Source organism: Ammodytes marinus (genome assembly GCF_949987685.1).
Source record: "Ammodytes marinus genome assembly, chromosome: 8".
Taxonomy (NCBI): domain Eukaryota; kingdom Metazoa; phylum Chordata; class Actinopteri; order Uranoscopiformes; family Ammodytidae; genus Ammodytes; species Ammodytes marinus.
This window is the reverse complement of record NC_137212.1, coordinates 26,476,339-26,501,540: the sequence shown is the minus strand read 5'-3', so window position 1 is coordinate 26,501,540 and position 25,202 is coordinate 26,476,339. Positions and strand designations below refer to the sequence as shown.

Here is a 25,202-nt window from a genome sequence, read left to right as displayed (position 1 = left end):
TCGTATTTATACACATTAGATGTAGAAAAAAACAATACCTTAGTTAGCATGTACACCATTAGTAATTGATAGACACATTAGCTAACTGATATTGAATGTACCTTTTATTATAAAGTGCTACTGAATCAAGGTAAGGCCTACCAACATACAAATAACAAGCCTGCCATAAAGAAGAAGACTTGAAACATGTTCACAGCCTTATGGTTGGACACCTGTGCTCATCCATTGCTGTGTTCAGTAATCTTTCATCCAACCCAGACCTTCCTTTGTGGACCCTGAAGGGGACAGAGATCTTAGTTAAACTACATTATTTCTTAATGGCTTGGATAATTAACCAAGTCAAAATAAACACTTACCTAATGGCTTGTATTCACAGCCGATGTATCCCTGGTAGTCAAGGTTTTTCAGTGTGTTTAACAGGTAGCTGTAGTTGAGCTCTCCGGCACTGTCAGGCTCATTTCTGTCTGGAACCTGAGCAATCTGAACATGACCTGAAGTCCATAACAAGAGAAGATTTGCTGCTCAACCCACAGGTGCATTTTCCTTACAAATACAAGTGGCACCATTTAAAAAAGGGAAATAAACAGGCTTTCCAATGGTAAAAGGTTTACTTTACAACAAAGAAATAATCGACCAAACGCAAACTGCAACCGAAGCTCAGCAATACCAACTCAGTCAAGAATATATTATTTAAATGTATTTGATATATGGGGATTTGTTTTTGTTTATCACGTGTGTGTCAGTTTTAAAATATACTTTCTTGTGGGCGGCAGTGGCGTAGTGGGTAGGGAGATTGCCTCTGGAGTGCAGGGTCAGAGGTTCAATTCCCCGTCTAGCCGCCACATGTCGAAGTGTCCCTGGGCAAGACTCTGAACCCCAAATTGCTCCCGATAATTCAGAGATGAATGGAATGGGTGAATGTGGTAAGAAATGTAAAGCGCTTTGGGGCTGAGAAAATTGGCTAGAAAGCGCTATATAAGTCAAGTCCATTTACCATTCTACAGCTTTTTATTGTACCGGAGAAATAGCATATTTTTAATGCCTTAATAATGAACTATTGTCTTATGGGATGGATAATAAAGAACAACTTTTTGGTATATACTATATAAGTACAACATTGGTATACTTCTTTTTCACCTGGGAAAGCACGGGGAGGTCGTGCAAACTTCACACAAAAAGGTCCAGGGGATTTATATGAACAACAGAGTAAATGACCGTGTTATATGAAAGGTGTCAGTCGTCGTGATCAACCCACAGATAATTACCACCACCTCTACAGTTTACTAGTTCAAATTGACATCGCCATTCTGTATTCATTTCTATTCATTTTGTTTCGTCAGCTATCTAAACTGTATTTGCGGTCAGATTTTCCACGGTTTTGACTAACATTGTACTCACCAATTATGGGGAAATATTTGCGTATGTTTTGTGTCAGGTTTCCATCCATTATTTGCCAGTGAAAGATGTCCTGAAACAGTTCAGACATACTATATGTTAACGTACTAGTTTCAGCAGATTGTTTTATATTTTCATGTAAAGACACATTTCCAAAAACACCCACCATCTGCAGCTTTATATTTGGCTTTCCAACCATTTCCAGTATTGCAGCCGCTAAAGAAATAAAAAATAAAAGATCAGACAATATTGAGGGCAGGTAGCCTCACATGATCCACTCCAAATAGAAGGTGTTATCTTCATGAGAAGTGATCAAAAATAAGACAAAGAAAAGAAATATAGAACTGTAAAGCTAATGAGATCCAAATACACAATATAACAACTAACAACAACAAGTTACAATTCATTGTAATGCTTTATGTCAGTAATCAAGATGAATGTGTTGTCTCTCAATGGGACACAGTGCATTACCCTGATGAGGAGAGTCCAGAAAATACCTGGGATCTGTAATCCTTGTGTTGATTGGTTCAATCAAACCAGTGATTCCTTCCTGTGAGAAACAATGGCATTTTATAATAATTTGTTGAACACTTAGGGCCAAATAAACAAAAGGATTGCGCTGCTTTTGTGGCAGCTAACCCTGTGTAAATTGGAGGAAAAGATTGCGTCCAATTCAAGAAGCATGTGCAAAGGGGGAAATGCAAGCAAACTGCACTGCTAAGCAGATAGCGTATTTGTGTGTATGTAAATTAGGGAATATTCAGAATTCAGCGCAAAATTGCCCGCTTCCTACTGTATGCAAATGACCCATGTTGCATATACCACCTAATTCACAAAGAAGACCAACTTTAATTGCCACAAAAGAAAACAGGCCTGACATATTTCACTTCATGTGTAATGAATCTAGATTATATGAAACTTTCACTTTTTGAATTAGGCCAAAGTACAGAAAAAATTTAAATGTCCATTATATTCTAATTTCAATTTTTAATCTTTATCTTTGCAGTATCCCACACTATATATCTGCAGAAATCCAGTTTCACTACATCCATACGGCTTCTTGTTAAAAATGTTACCCACCTTTGAAAGGATCTCAGAAGCATACTTGAGGTTCTGCACAAAGATGGCTTCCATCTCCTTGGCCACCCCAGTTCTGTGTGAACCAACAGGAACCCTCCCTGCCATCAGGTGGATCCTGAGACATTTGAGGCAAATATTTCAAAAACAAATTCAACATTGGTAAAATATACTTTATATCTCCCTTGCAAAAGAGTCTTCGGACTCAATGGGATATACATGTATAAATAAAGGTTAAAAAAAAAAATATATATATATATATATATATATATATATATATATATATATATATATATCCTTCAGTACCAATATGGACTCTTAAAAATGTCCTCATCACAAAAGCCCCAGTGACAGCCTTAGCAAAAGGCCTACATATTTTTAATTTTTAAATTAATATTTAATCTATGCATTATTCTATTTTGTGATTTTACTGTAGGCCTATTTATTCTCCAAATATAACTACCATCAGACACAAGGGCTTGGTTGTGCATTTCCAAAATGTCCAACATATGAACAAACCATTTCAGATATGTTGGCGTCATAGTGTGGCAAAGCCTTTTCACATTTAACCAGTAGGGCTACTACCTAGTAAAGATTAGGTTTTCAGTAGCCTAGTTGATATGGCATTTTGACATGCTTCAATGTCATTTTGTCTATTAAAATGTTGATTTACAATATCAGTCAAACAATTTTGACATCGGCATATTTAAAATATTTTTTTCATGTGTAGAAATTAAATTTGAACAAAACTTATTTTCAGATATCTTATTATAGGTTATCTAAATGATTTCTGTAATTCCTTCTTCAATAACTGTTGATATACAATTACATTTACACGTGTTGAAAAAGTATTGTTACAAGTAGGCCTAGTTTAGTTTTGTTTCCCATTTCAGACATCAACCATTGCATTAGCCTACGTCCAACATAGCCTACTGTATCAGCAAACCATTTAGGATGTGTGTGGGTTTCATATCATGTCTACCTTGTGAACATTCAAGAGCTAATGTTTTAGGAAAACATGCATTTTTTGTATAAACAATTCTTATGTTCATTTTCAGGGTGGAGGTTTGGGAGTTAAATAGCCTACTAAAGTTATCCACTGTGCTGATGTCTGACCTTTTGCAGTCCAAAGCTCTTGCATACTTCACAGCCAGGTCCAGACCCTGTCTGAATTCTGCCTCTTTACCAGGAACTGCTCCACAACCAAGATCACCTGCTTTCAAATCTCCTGCAACACATCAATACCACCATCACCATTTGCTAATTAGGCTACTGATGCAATTTCAATATGAGTAGCCTAATGTCCGTTTGAAATAAATAGCAGCTGTCTCAGTGACCACTGCTGACTGTTAACCTGGCGGGGTGTTGATGAGGACGACCTCCAATCCTGTAGCGTCTCTGGCCGCCTGCAGCTCTTGCAGGTCGGCATCGTAGAGCCAGGCTGCCTCCACGGCCTGGAAGCCGGCCGAGGCAGCCGCGTAGATTCTCTGACTGAACTCTGGAAGTTCCGTAAACAGCCAGGAAATATTCGCACAGAATTTCAGCGGAGCCATTCTAACTTAACTGTAGAAGCAGCCGACCCTGCGGTCAGTTTGTGCGCTGCACTTTGCCCCTGCTATCGGCCGTGGTGGTGGGGTCTGGCGTAAAGCGAAGGCAGGAAACGGACCATGGACCTGAAACGGACATCACATGTCGCTCGATACGGACCCATGAAAACCCAAGTAGCCTATCTGCAGCCGGAGCGAGTGTAGGTCCTCGCTGCAGACCGCGGAGAGGGCGGGGTCAGATAAAGAGGCGGTGTCGGACAGATTCAGATTCAGAAGTCTTTATTTACCATGACATGTAAACATGTTTGGAATTTGTTTTGGTACAGTGGAGTTTACAACATGAGAAGTGCAAGACGGGACAAGACAAACCAACATAGTAGTGCAAAATGAGTAAATAATAACAGCAGTCAACGCCCCCATATTATGGTAAATTAATATTGTTCCTCTCTTTTCTCTCTACCTCCAGCGTGTGTGTGTGTGTGTGTGTGTGTGTGTGTGTGTGTGTGTGTGTGAGAGAGAGAGAGAGAGAGAGAGAGAGAGAGAGAGAGAGAGAGAGAGTGTGTGTGGGTGTTGTGTGTTATCTCAACAGTATGCCTTCTTTGTGATGGAGTCTACGCTGACTTCAGTTAGGTAGGAGGACACACCTTTTTCAACCCTGCTCTTGTTCCTTTTTCCCCAAAAGGCCCAATACAGCCTCTTACAGTTTTTTTCGATCGCTAACCCACAGTGGGCACAACTGGAGCGACATGTGCAAAACTCTAACAACACTATGCACAGCAGCAGTTCATGTGGCCCAAACTCTGGATCGTTTTTCATTGCTAAAACACAATTTTCAAAACTCTACACACTTATCTCATGGCTTAACCACAACCTGCACACCACTGTGGATTTCTAGCACTTTGTTCGAATGCTAAAACACTACTGGCACAACTGTAAACCACACATATTTTTTTGAAAACATTTCCAAATTTAATATTTATCTGTGTAAATGTTCTATCATTCTAATACAGAAATCAATTCCTGTTGTCATTTACTATAAGGATGCAACTGTAAGCTGTTTGTTTGCTGGAAAATCCGTATTACAGATGCAAATTTAGATCTTTGCAGATTGGGTTGCACTCTCAACCCTGCCTCTCTCAGAGAGAGACCATGATTTACAACAGGGTCTATCAGTCCTTACTGTATTTCATCAGAAATTACAGCTCAATGTCTTCTAGGTCTTCCTCCACACATACACACTCTCAATGCCACTCCTCTTCCTCCACCAACCTGTCTTCATTGCTCCATTGAAAAAATATATATATTTTTGAGCTTTCCCTACTGTATACATTAGCTCACTAACAAGTCTAAAACAAGACACCTTCTTGCAGTTTTTTTCGATTGCTAAACCACAGTGGGCACAACTGGAACGACATGTGCAAAACTCTAACAACACTGCACCGCAGCGGTTCATGTGGACCAAACTGTAGCTTGTTTTTCATTGCTTAAACACAATTTTCAAAACTCTACACACTTATCACATGGCTTAACCACAACCTGCACAACACTGTGGATTTCTAGCACTTTGTTCAAATGCTAACACACTGCTGTCACAAGTGTAAACCACACATTCAAAACAGAATGGATTTCACTCGTGCATTTCCTTTCCATAAGCTGTTTCTTTATTTATAAAATGAGAGAAGGCATCACAATTAAACAAATGAATTCATTTAATTTACAGCATTTGCAATACATGGAATGTATTGGAGTGTGCATAGTTAAAAATAAATACAATTTATTAAAAACAAACTGAATAATATTAAATCATTGAACTTGAATACACTAATATTTATATAAACATATTGATATAGACATGCCCTTAATTAGTGTAAAGTTTCCATTAAGTATAGATGCATGTGTCTTTGTATTTCTTGTAGTCGTCCAGCAGACAGTGCTGTAGGCAGCTATATCCATGGCCACGCCCATGTCTGACTCCGCCCATGTCAGACCCCGCCCCATTCCGTGTTCTGCAGCCAGGGGTAGGCTTGTACTACAGTGGAGGGGCCGTGTCTGAGAATCAACAGGAACTCCCAACTGGGATCTAGGCGGAGTGGTGAGTTCACGTGCTGACCCAGAAGCGGAAATCCTATTGTCAGTAATAATAATAACTCTCTCTACCATCTCAATAGTCTATAAGCTATGAGACGTATAGACCTAGCATGATTAGATGTAGAATCACACAAATTTGAATGACTTGGGTTACTATAGTGCTTAATCAACGATGCAGAGGGTTCACAGTAGGCCATTTAAGTTTAGTTGTAGGCCTATACTCCAATATGTGTCAGTGATATTTCACCTGATATGAAGTAATTGAATTGTTAAGCACTCCATCTAAAAAGTAAGGAGAAAGTATAGGCTAAGGAAAGACAGCATTGATACCGTTTGAAGCAATGACTAAATAAAATTGTAATCCCTAAATATGATCCTGTGTGTAGTGAGTCTAATGCAGGCCATTACGTATGTAGCTGCCAGTGGAGCTGTTGTTGAGGACTGCCAGTTTCTCCTGTTGTGGGCTTAACATCAGGAAGTTTGGTATTTCCTTGGCTATTTCCTTGTGGTGGATTGAAGTCCCTTTACTGTGAAGAGAGCTTCCCACAGTGAAGGAGAGAGAGAGAGAGAGAGCACATAACTCTGTGCCAATTCTCTCAACTCAGTTTATATTCATAGAGCCTTTATTGGCATGAAAGTTTCAATTACAATGTTGCCAAATAAGCATCAACATACAATTTGGACAGTACAACAAGAGTTATATGAACAACAACATAAATATAGATTTAAGACTATATCTTATACCTCTTATATCTTATATATGTATCTTATACAGGGTGTGTGTGTGTGTGTGTGTGTGTGTGTGTGTGTGTGTGTGTGTGTGTGTGTGTGTGTGTCTCTGTGTCTCTGTGTCTCTCTTTCGTTCTCCAGTCGCCCTGGATGTGGATCGTCTTCAGATTAAACCTCTTCTCTTTCATCCTTTCTTCCTACTTTGCATGTTGTCCTGTCTCTCTTGCCCTCTGTGTGGTTGTTTGTCTGTCTGTCTGTCTGTCTGTCTGTCTGTCTGTCTGTCTGTGAATGCTGTTCTCGCCTCTTCTGTGGTTGTCAGTCTGTCCTCTGGCCAGCGCTGCGTTCCAAATCGCATACTCTACTACTTTTTTACTATTCTACATACTTGCAGCTGATCATAAAATGTATGTAGTTTGCATGTAGTAGGCCTATGCTACAATTTGGACACAATTTAATGTATTCCATTAATATCGCCCCTTGCTTATATACCTGACGTGTCGATAGTTGTTTTCACTCGGAGGCTCCTTCGATGTGACAGAATACGGTTTGGTTTGTGGGTCAGAATCGCCCAAAAAAGCATGCTGATTTCCACACTTAAGGTTACGACCGGATGTAGTAGGACATCCGGGGTATTTTTCATCATGCTGCATCTGACCGCATGTATTGGGACATCCTAAATCTTTTTCTACCATACTAAATTTCAGAGAAGTATGGGGATTGGAACACAGTCTTCATTTCCATTGTGGAAAAGGAGGTTGTGTGACTCAGGTCCTTTACCCATTTGGTGACACCTGATGTTGTTAAATGTCCTTCCACATCCACATTATTCACATACAGGCCATAGTTGGAAATGTGACTTTGTTTTAACTGTGTTTTTTGTTGTTGGTGTCCTGTGTTCTGCTCACACACACACACACACACACACACACACACACACACACACACACACACACACACACACACACACACACACACACACACACACACACACACACACACACACACACACACACACACACACACACACACACACACACATCTTTTTCATGTCTGTCTGACCCCATTAAGTTTTTTTTTTTTAGTTTTTCCCTTATCTGAATCTGCTGTACAGACGGTTGAGCCCCCCGAGGCAAATTTTTCTTTGTGATATTGGTTTATATAAATAAAAACGTATTCAAGCAAAACATTGATAAATTAAATTGGGCTTGGGAAACACGACCTATATTTAACTCGGAAGTGAAAGGAGTCTAAACAAATAATACCTTCTCCCTAAGCATTTACACCTTTTGTCCACAAGATGGAGACATGGGCAAAAGGTTTGGGGGTGGTTCAAACTCGCCTCCAAAAAGTGGGAGATTGCAGATCTGGCAGAATCCTGAGCAATGTTGTTGTGGTTTGTGGGTACTTTTTTTTTTTTTTTTTTGGTAACCAAAAGTGATTGTCTAAAATATGCGCGGTGTTTGTATAGACCATAGAAAATGTCATTGTGGTGTGATATAATGTTATTTCTCTTCTGGAAAAGCAAAACACAGGAAGTTGTGTAGACTCTGCTGTGAAGGGGTTTAGTCTGTTATAATCCAAAAGACAGAGTGTGTAGATCCCTCGCATGCTCATGGGAAGTGTCGGAATTCCATCTCATACAATCGTCCAGTGATAACTGACCCACATAACTGATGCCACTGCTGCCCCTACTGTGTTATAAAATAGTTCTACCCCTTCACGCTATAGTATAGGCCATCTACGGTTTCAACAATGACCCCCCCCCCCCTTAAGAATCCAGTTACAGTTGTAGGCTATTTCATGTGGTACTGTCACTGCGCGAAAACCCCCCAAATCCGGAGATTGCCTTTTTTTTTATTCTGCTAGAATCAGGAGCATATCTGGAGATTTTTTTGACATGCATTGTGTCAGGACAAATGCTGGGTCATATTTCAACATATTTACCTCATATAGTATTCTGTTTTCAGATACATCTAATGTTCACACACGTATAGAATATGAACCCGAAAATGTCTGCATGGCATATATTGAAATATGTGGGGTCTGTATTTGGCTTGAATGTGACCAAATATATCATCACTATTTGTCATAGGCAAAATCCGGAGATTCCCTTTTTTTATTCTTCTAGAATCCGGAGTATATCTGGAGATTTTTTTTACATACACTATGTCAGATCAAATCCAGTGTCATATTTGCCTCATAAAGTATTCCGTGTCCAGATACATCTAATGTTGACACACAGATTAAATATATATCCGGATATGCCCGCATGGCATATATTGGAATATGTGGAGTCTGTATTTGGCTAGAATCTGACCAAATATATCATCACTCTTTGCCTTTGAAGTATATATTGGCATATACTGTCCAGATATGTATGATATTTTGTCTTTGATATTTAACTGATGAATGAAGGCGAATTGATGAATTAGGCGCTATACGTATAGTCTATTGTAGTACAAGCTACAACTTGTTGATAACTGGTCTGCTCCATTTCTTTGACAAAAGGCTACTAGTCAATGTGTGGTCAAATAGGCCTACAATGTCCAAATAGGCTAAATCACATGTTGCCAATTATGCCTGCATGCCATATACAGTATTGCAAAATGTTATAATATCTGGACTAAACCGGATTTTCGTGTATTTTGCGTTGATCAGATGTTTTGCGTCCAGACCTCCCCGTTCTGTACCAACCAATCTGCATGGTTATTGTAGTAACCAGGCTTTTTCCTGCATAGATTGTTTTGGGGGGGGGCGACACCGAAAAAAGCTTTATTCTAAATGAAAGTCACCAGCGGCAAAATTATAAAAATTTAAACACCGCGTTGAACACCACAACCAATTTGTTTAATCATTTTAAGTCCACTAACAGCGTTCTATGACCAATCAATAAAGTAATAAAAACGCAGAAAGTTAAAACTTCTACAATAACCACAACAGTCTCACATTCCTGCAGGGCAGAAATAAATGCTCTTTAGCTGGACAGAAACTCCCCTCTCCAAACTCCACCTTTAGCGGGCCCTTTGAACAAAAGCAGTAGTGCTTTTAGGATGCCAGCTGAAGTTCCTTGGAAATTGGAGTCAGACCCATGCATGCAAATCATCAAGAAAGAGCTATATAAGAATAGAGTTCTATTCACTGATGTTTTCCTAGCTTTAAGAATCAAGATTAACCCCTGGGGGTTGTCGGCACCCCACATCAGTCTGTCCTTCATAGTGTCAGTCTGCATGTTAACAGATAACAGACCATAATGCCTCGATCAACCTAAAAGTCATGTAATATATATATATATATATATATATATATATATATGTGCTGTTATCTAGCCTAGTTATCTTCTGTAATCTTTACACATCTCCCTCAGTTTTTAAATGCCGGTAAAATGTTGATTTAGACACAACATCTTCACAGTGTGTGCAAAATATTCCCCCTCGATTTATTTTTTTCCTTTGGTCAGTTTTGTGATTAATTGATTAGCTAGCGGAAAAAACTGAAAATATAACTATGTTGGCTGGCTTTTCCCGATCCGGAAAGCTTGACCACACTCAATGACGCTGATCCAGGTGACTGTCACTGAAGGAAAGGCCCAAGGGCCCAAGTCCCCATGCCCTTATAGACTTTGTGGGGGCCGCTTGACTATTTCAAAATAAAAGCTCCAACACAACTCACTAATAATGAAGTAAAACATTTTAAAACAAATTGTACAATTAATATCAGGAACTGATAAAAACTTTTACAAACCAATTGATTAAACCATAAATAAATAGGCACAATTATTCAGTATAATTTAATTTTTAAGGGGCAATAAGCAAGAATAAAGCTGCGAACACTACACCGCACTGGCCGCGCAGCGAGATAACATACAAAGTTCAATGTACTAGCGCGTGGCCGCGCATCCACCCAAGAATCGGCGGCCGGCGGCGGGCGCTTCCGCGGCTAATCAGCGTTGAGATTGCCCGGTGGTCTGCAAGACGAGGTGGGCGTGTGGAGTGAGGACATTGGGCTTCCAATACATTCTGCAAATATGTGTATTTTGCATCTGTTTAGCTGTTACTTTAGCCAAGGTAGCGCCGGTTAGCATAGTGAAACTCACCCAGCTGTGTGCCCTTCCGGAGGATAATATGAACCCAAACTTGACGGCAGTGTCCGTGTGTAATTCCAATATAGTACAGCGAAGCACCGGTGTTGTCCTCCGCCAGACCCAGCACAATTTCACTTTTAGGTAGGCTGATGTCTGCCTTTATTTTTGCCGTTGAGCACACACTGCTGGTGTTAATGTGTTTAGTATGTTGCTGAATTGCTGTTAATGTGTAATGTGTGTGTATTTGCGATCGGGGTGCGTCTTCATGCTGTTTTAATGTTATTTGTGACATGACTGCCGCTGGTTACACAGTGTAGGCCTACCTACATCTGTATTTTTTGGCACAGCTGGACCATGTTATTGTTGTTATTGCACTGTAAGTGTGACGGGTCTGATCTCGGCGTTGGCGTCAGGAATATATGGCCCAATATGATCAAGCGGCGAGCCTTTTGCGTTCACGCGGTTAACCGCCGCCTTCGATGAGGCGGCCGCGGTGGCGGCTGCGGTGAATATGGCCCAATATGACCAAGAGATGAGCCTCCTGCGTTAACGCGGCCAACCGCCGCAGGGGCCAGTGCGGTGTCTTCCCAGCTTTAGGCTTTAACCCTTAGGTTGGTCAATTTTACGGACATTTAATTTTTCTTTTTTGGCTGTGTTCATGCATATGGCATGAAATCTGGTAAGAAAGTGTATTTTTATATGATAATGTTATTTCGAGCTCAGCTCCTACAGTAAGGCTAAAATACACTGTATACAAACAAGAGTTCAAACATTCAAACACCCTTTCAAACACCATTTTTTCAACGCACTGCCATTAAAGCATTATTGATGCGTTTTTTTATATCTGGGTGTCAATCTGGGCTTCTACCTTGGAATTGATCATTTGTACTACTCTCCACCATATTATGTCATTATTACCATATTCGGCAAACGGAGAAAAAACAGGCTATTTCCACTAGATAGCACTGTCACAATCCCCCCTTCCTCTCCCTTTAGCTTTAACCCTGAGGCGTATGTGGGTGTGTGTGTGTGTGTGTGTGTGTGTGTGTGTGTGTGTGTGTGTGTGTATGTATGTATGTGTGTATCTATGACATTATGAGCAAAAGGCTAGTGGTTTAAGTGGCACTGTTTTCATTTACTCTGAATCCTCCTTGGAGAGCTGGGATGTTTCCTCTGACTTTCAGAAGTGGAGAATTCAGTTGGCCCCACCAACACCCAGAGATACACTCCTGCAGCCACTGGAATGGTACAGGGACCCACCTGTTACGCGTTAATGGAGGTTTCAGACACAGTGTCTGTGTCAGATTCCTATTGCTCGCTATAGAATCAGACTCCATCACTGTTTCCAAAGCTTCATGCACTTCTTGTGTAAAGGCTCCCTCCATATTGCCAGGTAAGAAATAACTAGTTCCACAGTTTGTTTTGTATAAACTCTGGCTTCAATGGCAGCTGTGTAAACAGCTCAACGATTTGTTATGTGTCTCTGACGGATGCACCTTTGATGTGATTGAAGATGACCCATGTTTTCATTTATTTGAAGCAGTGCACTGCACATGCTTGTGTGTATGGACCTCAGGTAGGTGTGTGTGCTGTGCATTTATACAAAGTCATCTTTAGAGGGATTTTGAACTTCTGCATGAAAAACTTTACATGGAACAGAGTGAATGAAAACAGTGCCACTTGAAAACCACTAGCCTTTTGCTCATAATGTCTATAGGTCATGGGGATACACACACACACACACACACACACACACACACACACACACACACACACACACACACACACACACACACACACACACACACACACACACACACACACACACACACACACACACACACACAGTCTCTCTCATTTTTATGACAATTTTATTTAGCCAATGATGTTCCATGTTACACTGTTCCTGCTGGTTCACTGTTCACTTCCGGATAATAAAAAAAAGTGGAAAATGTACATGGACTGCAGGTGAGGTTATTTTCCTACACTGTAAACCCGAATGTTGAAAATAATCATACTGATTAAGTACTGTAAACTTAATTTTGAGAAAAAATTCTACTGACTTAAATATTTTGAGTTTATGTGACTTTATCTCCTATTTTGAGTTAGTTGAACTGATAATTTTTGATTAACTTGAAGTATTTTATGGTTTAAGTAAGCACCAATTAAAATGTATAATTTCATTTTACTTATTTCTATTGTTTCAACGTGTGTGTGTGTGTGTGTGTGTGTGTGTGTGTGTGTGTGTGTGTGTGTGTGTGTGTGTGTGACACTAATGTTAGTGTTTGTGGTGAGGAATAGCATCCAAACGGTCATTATTCATGCAATCAAAAATTGTATAATTGTTAGGTTTTAAAAAAGACTGTCAGTCTTATTAACTTTATTTGACAAACAGGATAAATGAGTCTCAAGCAGACTGTAAAAAGGTCTCAATATCTGACCAACACTCCGGAGCAATAGGTGGCGGTATTGCGCCTCATATGCTTATTCAAAAAACAAAGAGAAGAAGACGGGGGTGAAGCGTCGTTGGTTGTTGGATTCGCGCCACACATGCAATGCAAATGCAAACAGTGAGGCTGAATTTCTGCTCTCTAAGGTAATTATCATCATCCATTGTAAGCGTTAAATATTCACAGTTTTTAAAGAAACAAAAATGTTTACAGCCTGCTTTGAGATTAATCATGTTCAGTTAACTTTGATATTAGCCATATTATAGCTATCAGTTGAGTCAAGATATTAACATTAATGCTTGAAATGTTTGCGTGAAGTAAGTTATCATTTTAATTTGAAATATTTATAAGTAGAAATGTGGTTGTTGAAACTGTTGGGCTCACTGTTCAGCTGCCGAGCTGAAGTCACAGCACATGTACAATACCGGCTAACAGTAAGCAAGCTAGCGCAACCTCGTGGCCATGCTTGCGTCTCAGCAAGTAAACGGGGTTCCCCGTGTTGTCGATGCACGGGCAAAATGTGCGCGCAGCTAAGCAGTCAAAGCTCATGCTGCGCGCGTAAAGTAAAAGTTGTCCGCCATCTCCAAGCGGATTCTCCGTAGGCCCATGGCAATATCCTGTCTATTTTGTGTGTTTTTATTGAACATGTACAACAAAGCTCCGTATTTCTTTCTTTAGGGAAACCGTCAAAGAACTAGCTGAGTGAGGAGTGGGACTGAGGAAACGGGCACGATTAATTGTTTGGTAAGTGATAAGCTGGTTGAACTGAAAGTCAAATGTTATATTTAGTAATGTGACAGACCATAGTAGAGGGCAATTTTACCGTGTACATGTTAGACCGGGCGCCGGAAATTTCTCTATGCAGGAAAAACCCTGCACACACACACACACACACACACACCAGTGTTTCCCCTAGAATTTTTTTTAGGCCCGGTGGTAAGAGCTGATAAAGAGTATGCGCGCCGCGTGGGTATCAAATTTCTAGAAGAAATTGACCAAAACGAACCCCATTTGGGATGAGCCTCTTTTAAAAGCCCGTTAAGAATGAGGGCATAGGGTTATGCTTTCACATTCAGTACGTTTGTACATGTGGTGTTTCTCACAGGATTTTTAGATCCTGCTGGGTGAGAATGGACCTTCTAGGGGGTTCTGGGGGTATCCCCCTGCAGAAGAAAACTTTATCCTTTTAAAGTTAAATGCATCAATCTGGTGCACTTTGAGAGGCGAAATCTGATTAATTTTGTGCTCTGTAAACAACTGTCATATGTCCTGCCTATAACTATTTTCTGTAATAATTTGGAGACACAAGCCATGTAAACTATTGAAGAAAAACACGTGGATTTCAATAAAAAACAATAAACACTAAGATCTAATATAGACAGGTCCTGTCTAGGACTCATTTCTGGAATAATCTGAATCACCTAACCTTGAAGCTAGCCTACTGACATTTTTATTTATTTATTTTTTAGGCAAATAGCCTTGTTGAAAATAAATAATTAACATAGGCTACACATCATGATTAGCCTATTAACATGTGTGCTACATAAGGCAAATTCCCTATTCCGACCATTATATTTCATCTAGCCTATTTCTCAATTTAAAACATAAAAATAAAGTAGCATTGAAAATACAAAAAAATAAAGCTTGTAGCCCCACTATGGCCTGCTGTTTTCAAGATAACTTAACAGTTAAAACAATAAATACATTAATATGTCCCTTGAAAATAAATGAATGCTCTTCTGAGAATGGCAAAGGCAGTAGCAGTGTGGCACTTCTGTAAACTTACTGAAACGTGTGCATGCCGTTTTTTCAGCGCTGTCTCTGCTGTTGATACAGATTGGTTGTGTTGCCACGGCGACGTAGCGATTTCAACTTTCTAAGTTTTGCTCAGCACTTTTTCCTGTTCAACGTCCCTGTTACTGAGTCCTTAATATCTCCATGGAGCAGGCGCTGGTTTTATTTTCGCCACTAGTTCAGCGTTTGCTTGCTGGTCATGCTTCTGCTCATTGGCTTCCGTGTTTAACAAGTGCGCACCGAATGCACACGCGCATCGAGCCGCGCGCAGACACACACACACGCAGACACACAGATCAGCTGATGGGATGATCTAACGAGAGGTTGTAAAGACAGGCGCACACGAGGGGTAGACCGACAGTGCCGCGCAGACGCGCGCAAATGATTATTACGGAATCAATGAAAGATTGATTTAAAAAAAAAAAAAAAAATGTTTTAAGTCAGGCTGCTGTTGGCCTGGCGGGGGGTCTCGTTGGCCTGGCGGCCCCGCCAGGCCTGTATAATGGTAGGGGAAACACTGCACACACAGCGGGTCACTCATTAAAACACTATGAAATTACATATATTAGACAGGATGCAGTGAGGACGTTATATAATAAGTTAATACATTTAAATGGTGTAAAATTATTTTAAGTTGACTCCCATACTCTATTTGTATTACCAGTAAGTATTTCAGCTCCATATGCACCTGTTGTTTTCCGTTTTTATATTTTTGTTTACCAAGAGAAGTAACCTCTATTATTCTCCCACTTTTAGAGAACTTTGCCTACTTGGCAAGAAAATTGAGTGCTCCAAGAGCAAATGAAACAAATAGGGGAACAACTGCAAGTGAAGGAGTCCCCCCATTCCAAAATCCCTCTGGAGCTATCCGTAAATTTGGCCATTATGAGTGTATGATCAATTGAAAAATGCAATTGTGTCTGAAATGTTGTATAAAGGTACTAGGGCTACAACAAGTGATATGTAAAAAAAAATAGTTTACGGCCCCCACACACATCCTACCTCTACTGCGCGTCTGCGTCTGACTTTTTGTCACAGACTGTGAAATCAACGTAGAGCGAGCACACATCCAACCTCAGACGCACTGCTGAGGCGCGTCGGAGGCACGTCTGCAGCGACGCTCCCCTTCACCTCAGGAGGCTCGCCTATTTTTTTTCTGAGAGCAGCGCGTCTCTCTCGCGTCTCTGTGCTTTAACTGAGAGAAATACTCTGCTGACAGTCATACCAGCAGCATTCACTCTAGTTACACGTTTACCCGGTGTGTTTATTTCAAAATAAAACATCCCTCAGTCGTATACGCGAATAATCCCTTTATTTCACGATTTAATTGTGCAATCAAAATCCGAGGGATTTAAAACCAAATTTTCAATTAGTTCTGGCATTTCATTTTTGGATAAATGACACATGTAGAGATCCAATATAGTGAAGAAATAAAAAAGATCATGATGAGCGCAACAGTTTTCCGTTGCTCTATCTGTGTCTACGGCCTTCTTCTTCCCCGACCACACCCCCCCCCCTCTCTCTCTCCCGTATAAATCAGTAATGTGTTTTTTGAAATACTCTGCTGAGAGTCATATTGACTTCATACTGGAAGCTTTCGCTGTAGTTTCACCATTTCCTGGTGGATCCCCTTCAAAATAAAACTTCCAACAAGCGAAAATATGGCAGAAAAAAAATGGCAATGGGGCGCACGGATTACTGTCCAGACTCAATATAAATCATACATCATAGATGACATGAAAGAACTTCATTTTTAATGGGAATTATCTATGAAAACTCTATGTAGAAAGATAGGGCTTTTAGAAGCAGCAGCTGCTGAGACGTTGCATGTGTGTCCGAGAAAAGTCCGAGAGAGGCAGCAGTAAGGTAACGCGACGCGCTCCAGAGGTAGACGCAGGATGTGTGTGGGGGCCGTTATTATTATTTTTGCACATGTGCAGACATTAACTCCCACGCCAGTGTTCCACGGTGTACTGATAGTAGAAAGTTAGTTGTTGAACAAAATGATTACTCTTTGCAGGCCTTGGTTCGCCAGACCCACCGAGGTATGGTTGATTTGCAGTGGAGGATCGGGCCTAATGAAAAGTAAGGCAAATCCCTACATTTTTAATTCTTAGATTATTTATTTTATCTAATTGTATGTTACTGTTATTTCCTGCCTGCACGTTTAGATTATTAACCATTATTTATTTGACTAAAATAATTTTTAATTGTTGTTTTAGCTGTATTAATGGACTGATATGACTTGTAATCAATAATCAAATTCTTATTCCTCCAGATTCAGAACCCCGCATAATGAGTCTGTTACGAAAAGCCTAATCCAGGCACTTCGCGATTTGGGGCAGGGATGGGACCCACAGCTCATCCGAAGTAAGTATTAAGCCTAGTTTCAACTAAGTGGTTCGGTCAAACTGTATTTGTGCCTGCTTTTATGTCTTTTGTAAATCACATGCATGCTTAAACTTGTTGAAGAAATATCTCTCATGCTTTCACTTTCTCTCTGTGGTCTATTATTATTTTTTTGTTATTTTTTATTTTTTTGTTATTTCCAGAAGCCTGCAACAGGGCGTATGAAAACCTAAAAGCCCAATCCAGGATGGAGTCAGGGGGCAGTAAGGAGGTCATACTGAGGAGGAAGCTTATCACGAGCCGTCGAGATAGGGTGAGATATATTTTTATTAGCCTACCTTCCATAAAAAAATAAACAAGCCTCAGTGCTAGGGCTGCATCTAACCATTATGTGAACAATCGATTAATCGGACCTCGCCCATACATTGTTACAAAGGCTGTAGTGAGACTGTCACCCGCGGCAGTTGATTTTATATACTATCTATGCCCACGACACAGACGTGGCCGTTAACAGTTTAAAACACGGCAAGGGCTAACGTGCTGCTATGTTTGGCTGCGCACAGCTACTGATCCTGGGTCAGCCACAACGTTAGAGTGACTGTAGTGCAGAGCGGGTGGGATGTACGGGGCGGATCATTATGTACATGCGTTAAAAAAAATAACACGTTAATTTCAGAAATGAATCACCCTGCATTAACACGTTAATTTTGACAGCCCTACTTATAACACATCTTGACCGGAATATTTTTTATCCCAAATATGATTTTATTCCTGGACCTGTTTTGTTGGCAAAAAAAAACAGTTCTACAGGCTCACAATTTTTTATTTTTTTTAGCTCTTCAAGAAGAGGGTCAAGGTGGCCAAAACAACACTCAGTCCAGAAGACTACCTGTTCTTGAAAGGCGCTGATCCTTGTTTGATGTCGGATGAGGAAAAAACATTTTATACATTTTCTTCCCATGTGGCGTGCACCACGTCTCAGCACCATCATCATGTCCTGCCAGCAGGAGCTGGACAAGAACAGAAGGAAGGGAGTGGATCCACGCTCAACCCACCACCGGATTCCCTCAAGACAAGGGTCCAAAAGATCAGCCCCTGCCTCCAGGAAGGAGGAATATTATGTTCAAGAGGAGGAGGAAGAAGTTATTTAGTCTTTATTTGTTATTGCCGGTGGTGGGTTGAATGTCGATCCACTCTCTTGGCTTTGTTGATGTGACAGTTATTATTCTTGCCTTCACATGCCTTTACGCTGCTTCCTGCGGACTACTTCGGAGATGTCGGCTGTTGCTGTGGCTCACGTTGTGGAGGGCCAGTCGTCCTGCAGGCGGTGCGGCCGCGTCCCCTGCTGTCCGTCCGTTTGTGGGGGGCTGCGTCACAGGTGTGGGGCGGTTTGTGTGCCCCCTCGTCACCGACGATGGGCATGCATATTGTCCCGCCTCTTGGATGCATTCTCCATGGGCGGGCGGGCGTCAGGGGACGCGGCCGTCCCCCTTTTCTGGCAGGACGGCTGGCCCTCCACAACGTGAGCCACAGCAACAGCCGACATCTCCGCAGTAGTCGAGACTCCAGTGACCCTTCGTAGCGAGCGGGGCTAGGAAGCGCTCGCTTCAGGTTTATGTTCAAAATAAGGTCTTAATTGACTTGATGTTTTGCCAGTTAAAGCCACTACGAGTAATTTTGTCGGTTGGCGGCCCCTTTGAACAAAAGCGGTAGTATTTTTACGACGCCAGCTGTTTTCTAGCGTGTGTTGGCCGTGAGAGTGTCAAATGATTAAGACGCAATATAGTGCATGTCCGTGTGTTGAAAGTGTGAGGGCACCGGACTCTTTTCGGCCCTGTGAGAGTGGTTAGTGACACTGCATCAACTAATGCCAGTCAGTGTTACACACACCTGATTGCAATGAGTTGATGCAGTGTCACTAACCACTCGCACAGAGCTGAAAGATTCCGTGTCCTCACAGAAAGCGAATGAACGAGAGACGGCAGTTAGTATGGATCACGATGAGGTAATGTGTTTGTGTTGTTGATGTAAATAATGATTATTTCAGATGAATAATGGTAATCTGATGATGGTGAAGCAAAGCAAACTTCGTTTTAGTACCACTCATTCATTTAGGAGTAAACCTGCAGTCCAGTTCACTCCTGTGAAATTGTGTACACGTTGCTTTATCCCTTTTAGCTTTTCTTCATTGCATTTTATTTATTTTTCTTAATTAAAATTATGTTATGTTTATTGTTTTATACGGAGGTGACATCTGGGGGGGCGGAATCTGTTTGCCCGATTTAGTGATCTGTTTGCATAACTTAATAATCTGTGGCAACACTTTAATAAATTAAAATGTTATCAAAAATGAGACACAATTTAAAGAGTATTTTTATGTGTTTTTTTTTCTGTGTGCTTCAAAATATGACTACATCTTTCCTCTGAAATACACATGTAGTCTAGCCTGATAAAGTGTGTTTACAATAAGAATTGTATGTGGCATTAACAAAAGCCCAAATCAAAAATATATGAGTGCCAATTTTCAGAGACAATCCAATGGATGCAAGTATTCACAGTAAGTTTGGTCAGATTTGAATCATCTTTGAATAACTAATGATCATGAAGAAAATATCTCATTTTATTTCACAAGCGGGACATTGACTGCTGCACTTGTATTCCACTGAGTAATGATGGTAGAAAATGAGCACAACATTGTTTTCTGGATAATATTGAATCACACTTTCTGTAGTATCTTGATATACTGACAGACGTGATATGTGACAATCAAAATACGGCATCAGTCATATAAGGGAAATATCTAAAATCCATATTCTGATAGTATCAAATTGGTCCCATATCAACTCAAGATATGCTCCTGATATGAAAATGGAAAATTCAGTGGTCGGAGAGTATCCAATACGGATTTTGTCATATATGGGTCATACTTTTACAGATTTGAATCATGTCTTTGAATTTCCTACATAAGCCTGAGTAATTTCCAAAACGTTTCCTGCTACGTATACCAAACATATATTGCTTTCCGGATATGAGTTGACATATTTCTTGAGTATCTTTTGATATCCTGACAGCAGACACGTGATGTGTGTGAAAATCAGAATACGACACCAGTCATATAAGGGAAATATCTAAAATCCAGATTCTGATAGTGTCAAAGTGGTCCCATACCAGCTCAAGATATGCTCCTGATATGAAAATGGAAAATTCAGTGGTCGGAGAGTATCCTATACAATATTGGTTCAGATATGAATCATATCTTTGTATATCCGACGTAAGACTATGAGTCATTTCCAAAACGTTTCCTGCTACGTATACCAAACATATATTGCTTTCCGGATATGAGTTGACATATTTCTTGAGTATCTTTTGATATCCTGACAGCAGACACGTGATGTGTGTGAAAATCAGAATACGACACCAGTCATATCACGGAAATATCTAAAATCCATATTCTGATAGTGTCAAAGTGGTCCCATACCAGATCAAGATATGCTCCTGATATGAAAATGGCAAATGTCGTGGTCGGAGAGTATCCTATACGGATTTCGTCATATATGGGTCATACCTGGAAATATTTGCGCAAAACTATCTCCGGATTTAGGGGTCTTTCGCCCAGTGTGTAAGCAAAGCAGTTCAAGTGCAAGCGAGATTTGGAAAGTGAAAGGAACGGTAAATCAGATTTGTGGCAAATGTCCTGAATGAGTTTTTTGAGTGTGACTGTAAATAGTGGCAGAGTGTCTGTGGGCCCTGACAATGACAGGAAGCTTGTTCAGGAGGGAGGAGGTCATATAGGAAAAGGATCTGCCCCGTGATGTTTCCAATGTGAGGATTAACAAACGGCTAGTTTGCTGCTTTCTGAGTGAATAAATAAAACAAAACTCCCCCGGCCAAGTGAGGGCACAAGCAAACCTTTCCGAATCCTACTGCATGCTACTCCCTGTTAAACAAGTACATTTACTCTGCCTTTTTCACAAGTATATGTTCCAATTTTTAAATGACTGTACTTAAAGGTGCACTATATAACTTTTAGTCAGTCAGAGAAGTGAAGATTTTCTAACATATATTCTCATAACTGAATAAACTAACTTTCCTCGCAGGAAAATGTGATCCCTTGAACACTGTTTGAAGTTAGAAAGCTTCCTGAAAAGTGACTGTTTTTGTTTTTCACTGTTGTTGTTAGGTTCCGCCTAAAATGTGGCTAACATAGTAACATATCAGTAAAAGTTAATCCAGTGATATGATACGTAATATCAATCAAAATGAGAACTTTGAAGTATATTTTGCTGCTAATACTTGTGTTGATTGCAGGAGTTTTACTTACAATGCAGTATTTTTATATTGTGATATTGCTGCTTTTATTTAAAGGCCTACTAAGCGATCTCCAGCTAACGTTTGGTAACATTTGTTTATGTCTATACTAACCGCGGCAGTAGTTGACGCTCAGAGCGAGTGGCCGCCCCGTTCCACAAAACCGTGGCAAAACACCCGACTTTTTTCAGCGTGCACACACGACGGAAAGGTAGCGGATGGCTAGCTGATTTTGACAAAAAGTGTTCTCTATTAGCTACAACCGCTAAGCATGCCTTTGAGTAGGCCTAGAGGATCACACTTTCATCACTGCTGCTACCAACACTAACCTACTACTAATACTACTACTAGGCCTACTAATGTACTATTGTTTAATATTCAGTTTTATTTATCTGAATCTTTCAATAAATATGACCTAATAAGAAACATGCAGTGCAGACCTCTCAGTCACCATGATCTAGCCTACACCATCCATAAGAGGGCAACAGAATCCGCATATTTGTGTTTGTGTTTACATTGCATTGAATGCTGTTGGTCTGGGATGGATATCTTTAAGGTCACATATTAGGCTAAATGCACTTTTTAAATGTGTTCTAACATATCCATGGGTCCACGGTGTGCCTAGAGACTGCCAAAATATTTTAAAAAATAACACTCTCCTTTTCTCACTCTCCCCCTTTCTGAAACCACCACCCCTCCCCCACCCAATATACTCCAGTCAGAATTCTCCCCTTTTCTGACCTCACAAACTGGAAAGCCAGAAGCTTCCACTGTGCAGCCCACACCCCTATTTCTTATTGGTCCACGGCCCTGACAGACAGAGGGCGAGGCGTATCTGGCTTCGCTTCCGGACAGGGGGCGGGGGGAGCTCAAAGATTGTATATTTACGAGGGGAGCTGCAGCTCTTTTTTTTAAAAATAGGCCATTGTGAGATTAGCTGAACATCAGCATAGTACAATAAATTATCTGAAAGTTTTTTTCAGCAAACAATTAAAGAAAAACATATTAGGGACCACTAAGACCATATAATATGGTGTATAATAGAACCGAAAAGTGTATAATATGGGAGCTTTAACTTTTTCCCATTGGGTTCAATCTGAGAGAGCAAAATGCTGAATTATGAATCATTACATGCAGAAACTCACAAAGGCACTTTCAACCCACTTTGTTTTGTACATACATGCAGGTGTACTAGCAAGGCATCGCCCGACTACCTACTTATGCTCAATTTTCATTTTCCATACGAAATGAAGTACGATGGTCTGGTAGGACCAAGTGTACGAGGCCCTGACAGAGATAGATCGGATTGTTAAAAACTATTTATTTTTAAAAACATTTGCTGTTTTGGTGTACAACTCAAATAGTGATGCACAGCGTTTTTGATACATACAGGAATCTGCGGCTGGCTTTTTATTTTAACATGATTCTCAATGTGCTCCATATGTGGCTGGTTAAAAGATGGGGTCTCTTCAAATAACTCAAGATGTTTGGAGTGGTCCAGTAGCATGTGGTTTGGCTTTTTCAAACGAATTAAAGGGAATGTCCACATATGAATAGAAGTCTGATGTGTTTTCTGCTTCGAATTAAGGGCCTAAAATCCCAGTATTACAAAAAGAAAATAAGTTAAAATGTAATCAACCGTAGTGCTGTACAACTGTGGAATTCATCTCTTCTTTCCTGCTACTGAAGATGGGTATTTTAACTCAAAGTGAGACCATGTGAGAGACGGTCCCTGCTCCATTTTACAGTGTACTCGCAAGAGCCAGCTGGAGTAAAGTTTGAGCACTGGATTTTTATTTGTGTAGCCGTTATAATAATAATAGTAATAATAATAATACATGTAATTAATACAGAGCTTTTCAAGGTACTCAAAGACACTTTACAATACATTCAGTACACAAGCAAATTAAAAACAGGTGTAGCCACACAAAAACAAAAAAACAAAGGCATGTACTGCATATTGAAAGCAATTCAAATCAATGTTGAAAGTACGAGACAGTAGATCCCTGCATGCTAACTCTGGCCCCTGTTACCCCAGTCAGCAGCAGTTCAAAAACAATCCCTGCACTACGCAAATATTTAGAATGTCCCGAAGACAGGGGCTGGATCAGGGAAAAAAGAAAAGTTGTATTTCAAAGAGATGAGAAATGACTGTGTGCATTACTAAAGATCACTGCAAACTGATCCAAAGTACAAATCAGGGGCATTACATTCAAAAGTAAAAAGAGATCTATCTATCTATCTATCTATCTATCTATCTATCTATCTATCTATCTATCTATCTATCTATCTATCTATCTATCTATCTATCTATCTATCTATCTATCTATCTATCTATCTATCTATCTATCTATCTATCTATCTATCTATCTATCTATCTATCTATCTATCTATCTATCTATCTATCTATCTATCTATCTATCTATCTATCTATCTATCTATCTATCTATCTATCCATGCATCCATCCATCTATCTATCTAGATAAACTTTCCACATCATAGCCAGGTCACATAACATATAACAGCGAGGTTTTAGAACATGATGCTTTTTATAAACCTAAATAGTTTAAAGATGGCGGTTAAACATCCACCCAAATCCGCAGCTCCTTTGTTATTCTCCGCAGTAAATATTTGGATGGCATTTTGCTCGGAGCACAGCACGACATCTCTGACAGTCAGAGCATTGTCGGGGCCTGACAGCTGTAGTGCAATCAACTAGGTCAATACCAACCCAAGGACGGGAGTTACATTCATGGAAAGTGAAGGTGCTTTGATGCGCCTTTTTATTACGCTTTCTATTCCCCCTTCCTCTCAGCTGTATTCACAACCCTAACACAGTGTAAATAAACAAAGTGGAACGCTTTAACGGAGAACATGCATATGTATGAGATGTAAAAAAAAATATTTTGATCCCTTTGAGCGGTTCCTTGTCAACTCCAAAAAAAGCCGCACATCAATGTGTTGTTTTTTGTGTGTGTGTGTGTGTTTGTGTATTCCATAACAAAAGTTTTTTCCTTCCCTCTTGTCACAGGTGCCATCTCATTAGTGGTAAATGTCTAAGCTGACATTTAACGTTGTTCCCAGTCATGCAGCATCTTCTTCTTTTTTCCGGCAGGAGTCAGATATCACAGCAAAGCAATGCAGTGTTTGTTCGGGAAGAGAGTGTAGCAGAGATTCTACACACAGACACCCCTCTGCCTCTACAGTTAAGTGCTTGTGATTTGGGGTTTTGCGGGGCGGCGAATTAAAAGTGTGTTACTAAAATGTCTTGTGATATCGGTAAACATATTTTTTTTACATCCTAATATAAGAAGCTATACCCGAAAATTGAAATATGGTAGATACAGTACCTTTTAATATCTGCCCTTGTGCTAATCTGATCAC

General features: G+C 40.2%; 1 protein-coding gene across 1 annotated transcript; it reads right to left on the bottom strand.

Moving 5' to 3' along the window:
• Window positions 1-86: 86 nt before the first annotated feature.
• hyi (hydroxypyruvate isomerase) lies at window positions 87-4,191 on the bottom strand. The gene is made up of 8 exons (XM_080032503.1): window positions 3,827-4,191; window positions 3,589-3,700; window positions 2,476-2,590; window positions 1,867-1,945; window positions 1,562-1,611; window positions 1,399-1,468; window positions 357-491; window positions 87-275 (listed from the first exon to the last, which is right to left on the bottom strand). Exons 1-8 carry the CDS (start codon window positions 4,023-4,025, stop codon window positions 235-237), a joined length of 801 nt encoding a protein of 266 aa, XP_079888629.1. The 5' UTR covers window positions 4,026-4,191; the 3' UTR covers window positions 87-234.
• Between the last annotated feature and the right edge of the window lie 21,011 nt (window positions 4,192-25,202).

What these genes read in the sequence shown, in the direction of transcription:
- hyi (XM_080032503.1), bottom strand. Translation starts at nt 4,025, where the DNA reads ATGGCTCCGCTGAAATTCTGTGCGAATATTTCCTGGCTGTTTACGGAA. An exon ending in TCTGGACTCTCCTCATCAGG is followed by an intron (nt 1,612 to 1,866) that starts GTAATGCACTGT and finishes TTATTTCTTTAG; the next exon opens with CGGCTGCAATACTGGAAATG. An exon ending in CAAATATAAAGCTGCAGATG is followed by an intron (nt 1,469 to 1,561) that starts GTGGGTGTTTTT and finishes GAACTGTTTCAG; the next exon opens with GACATCTTTCACTGGCAAAT.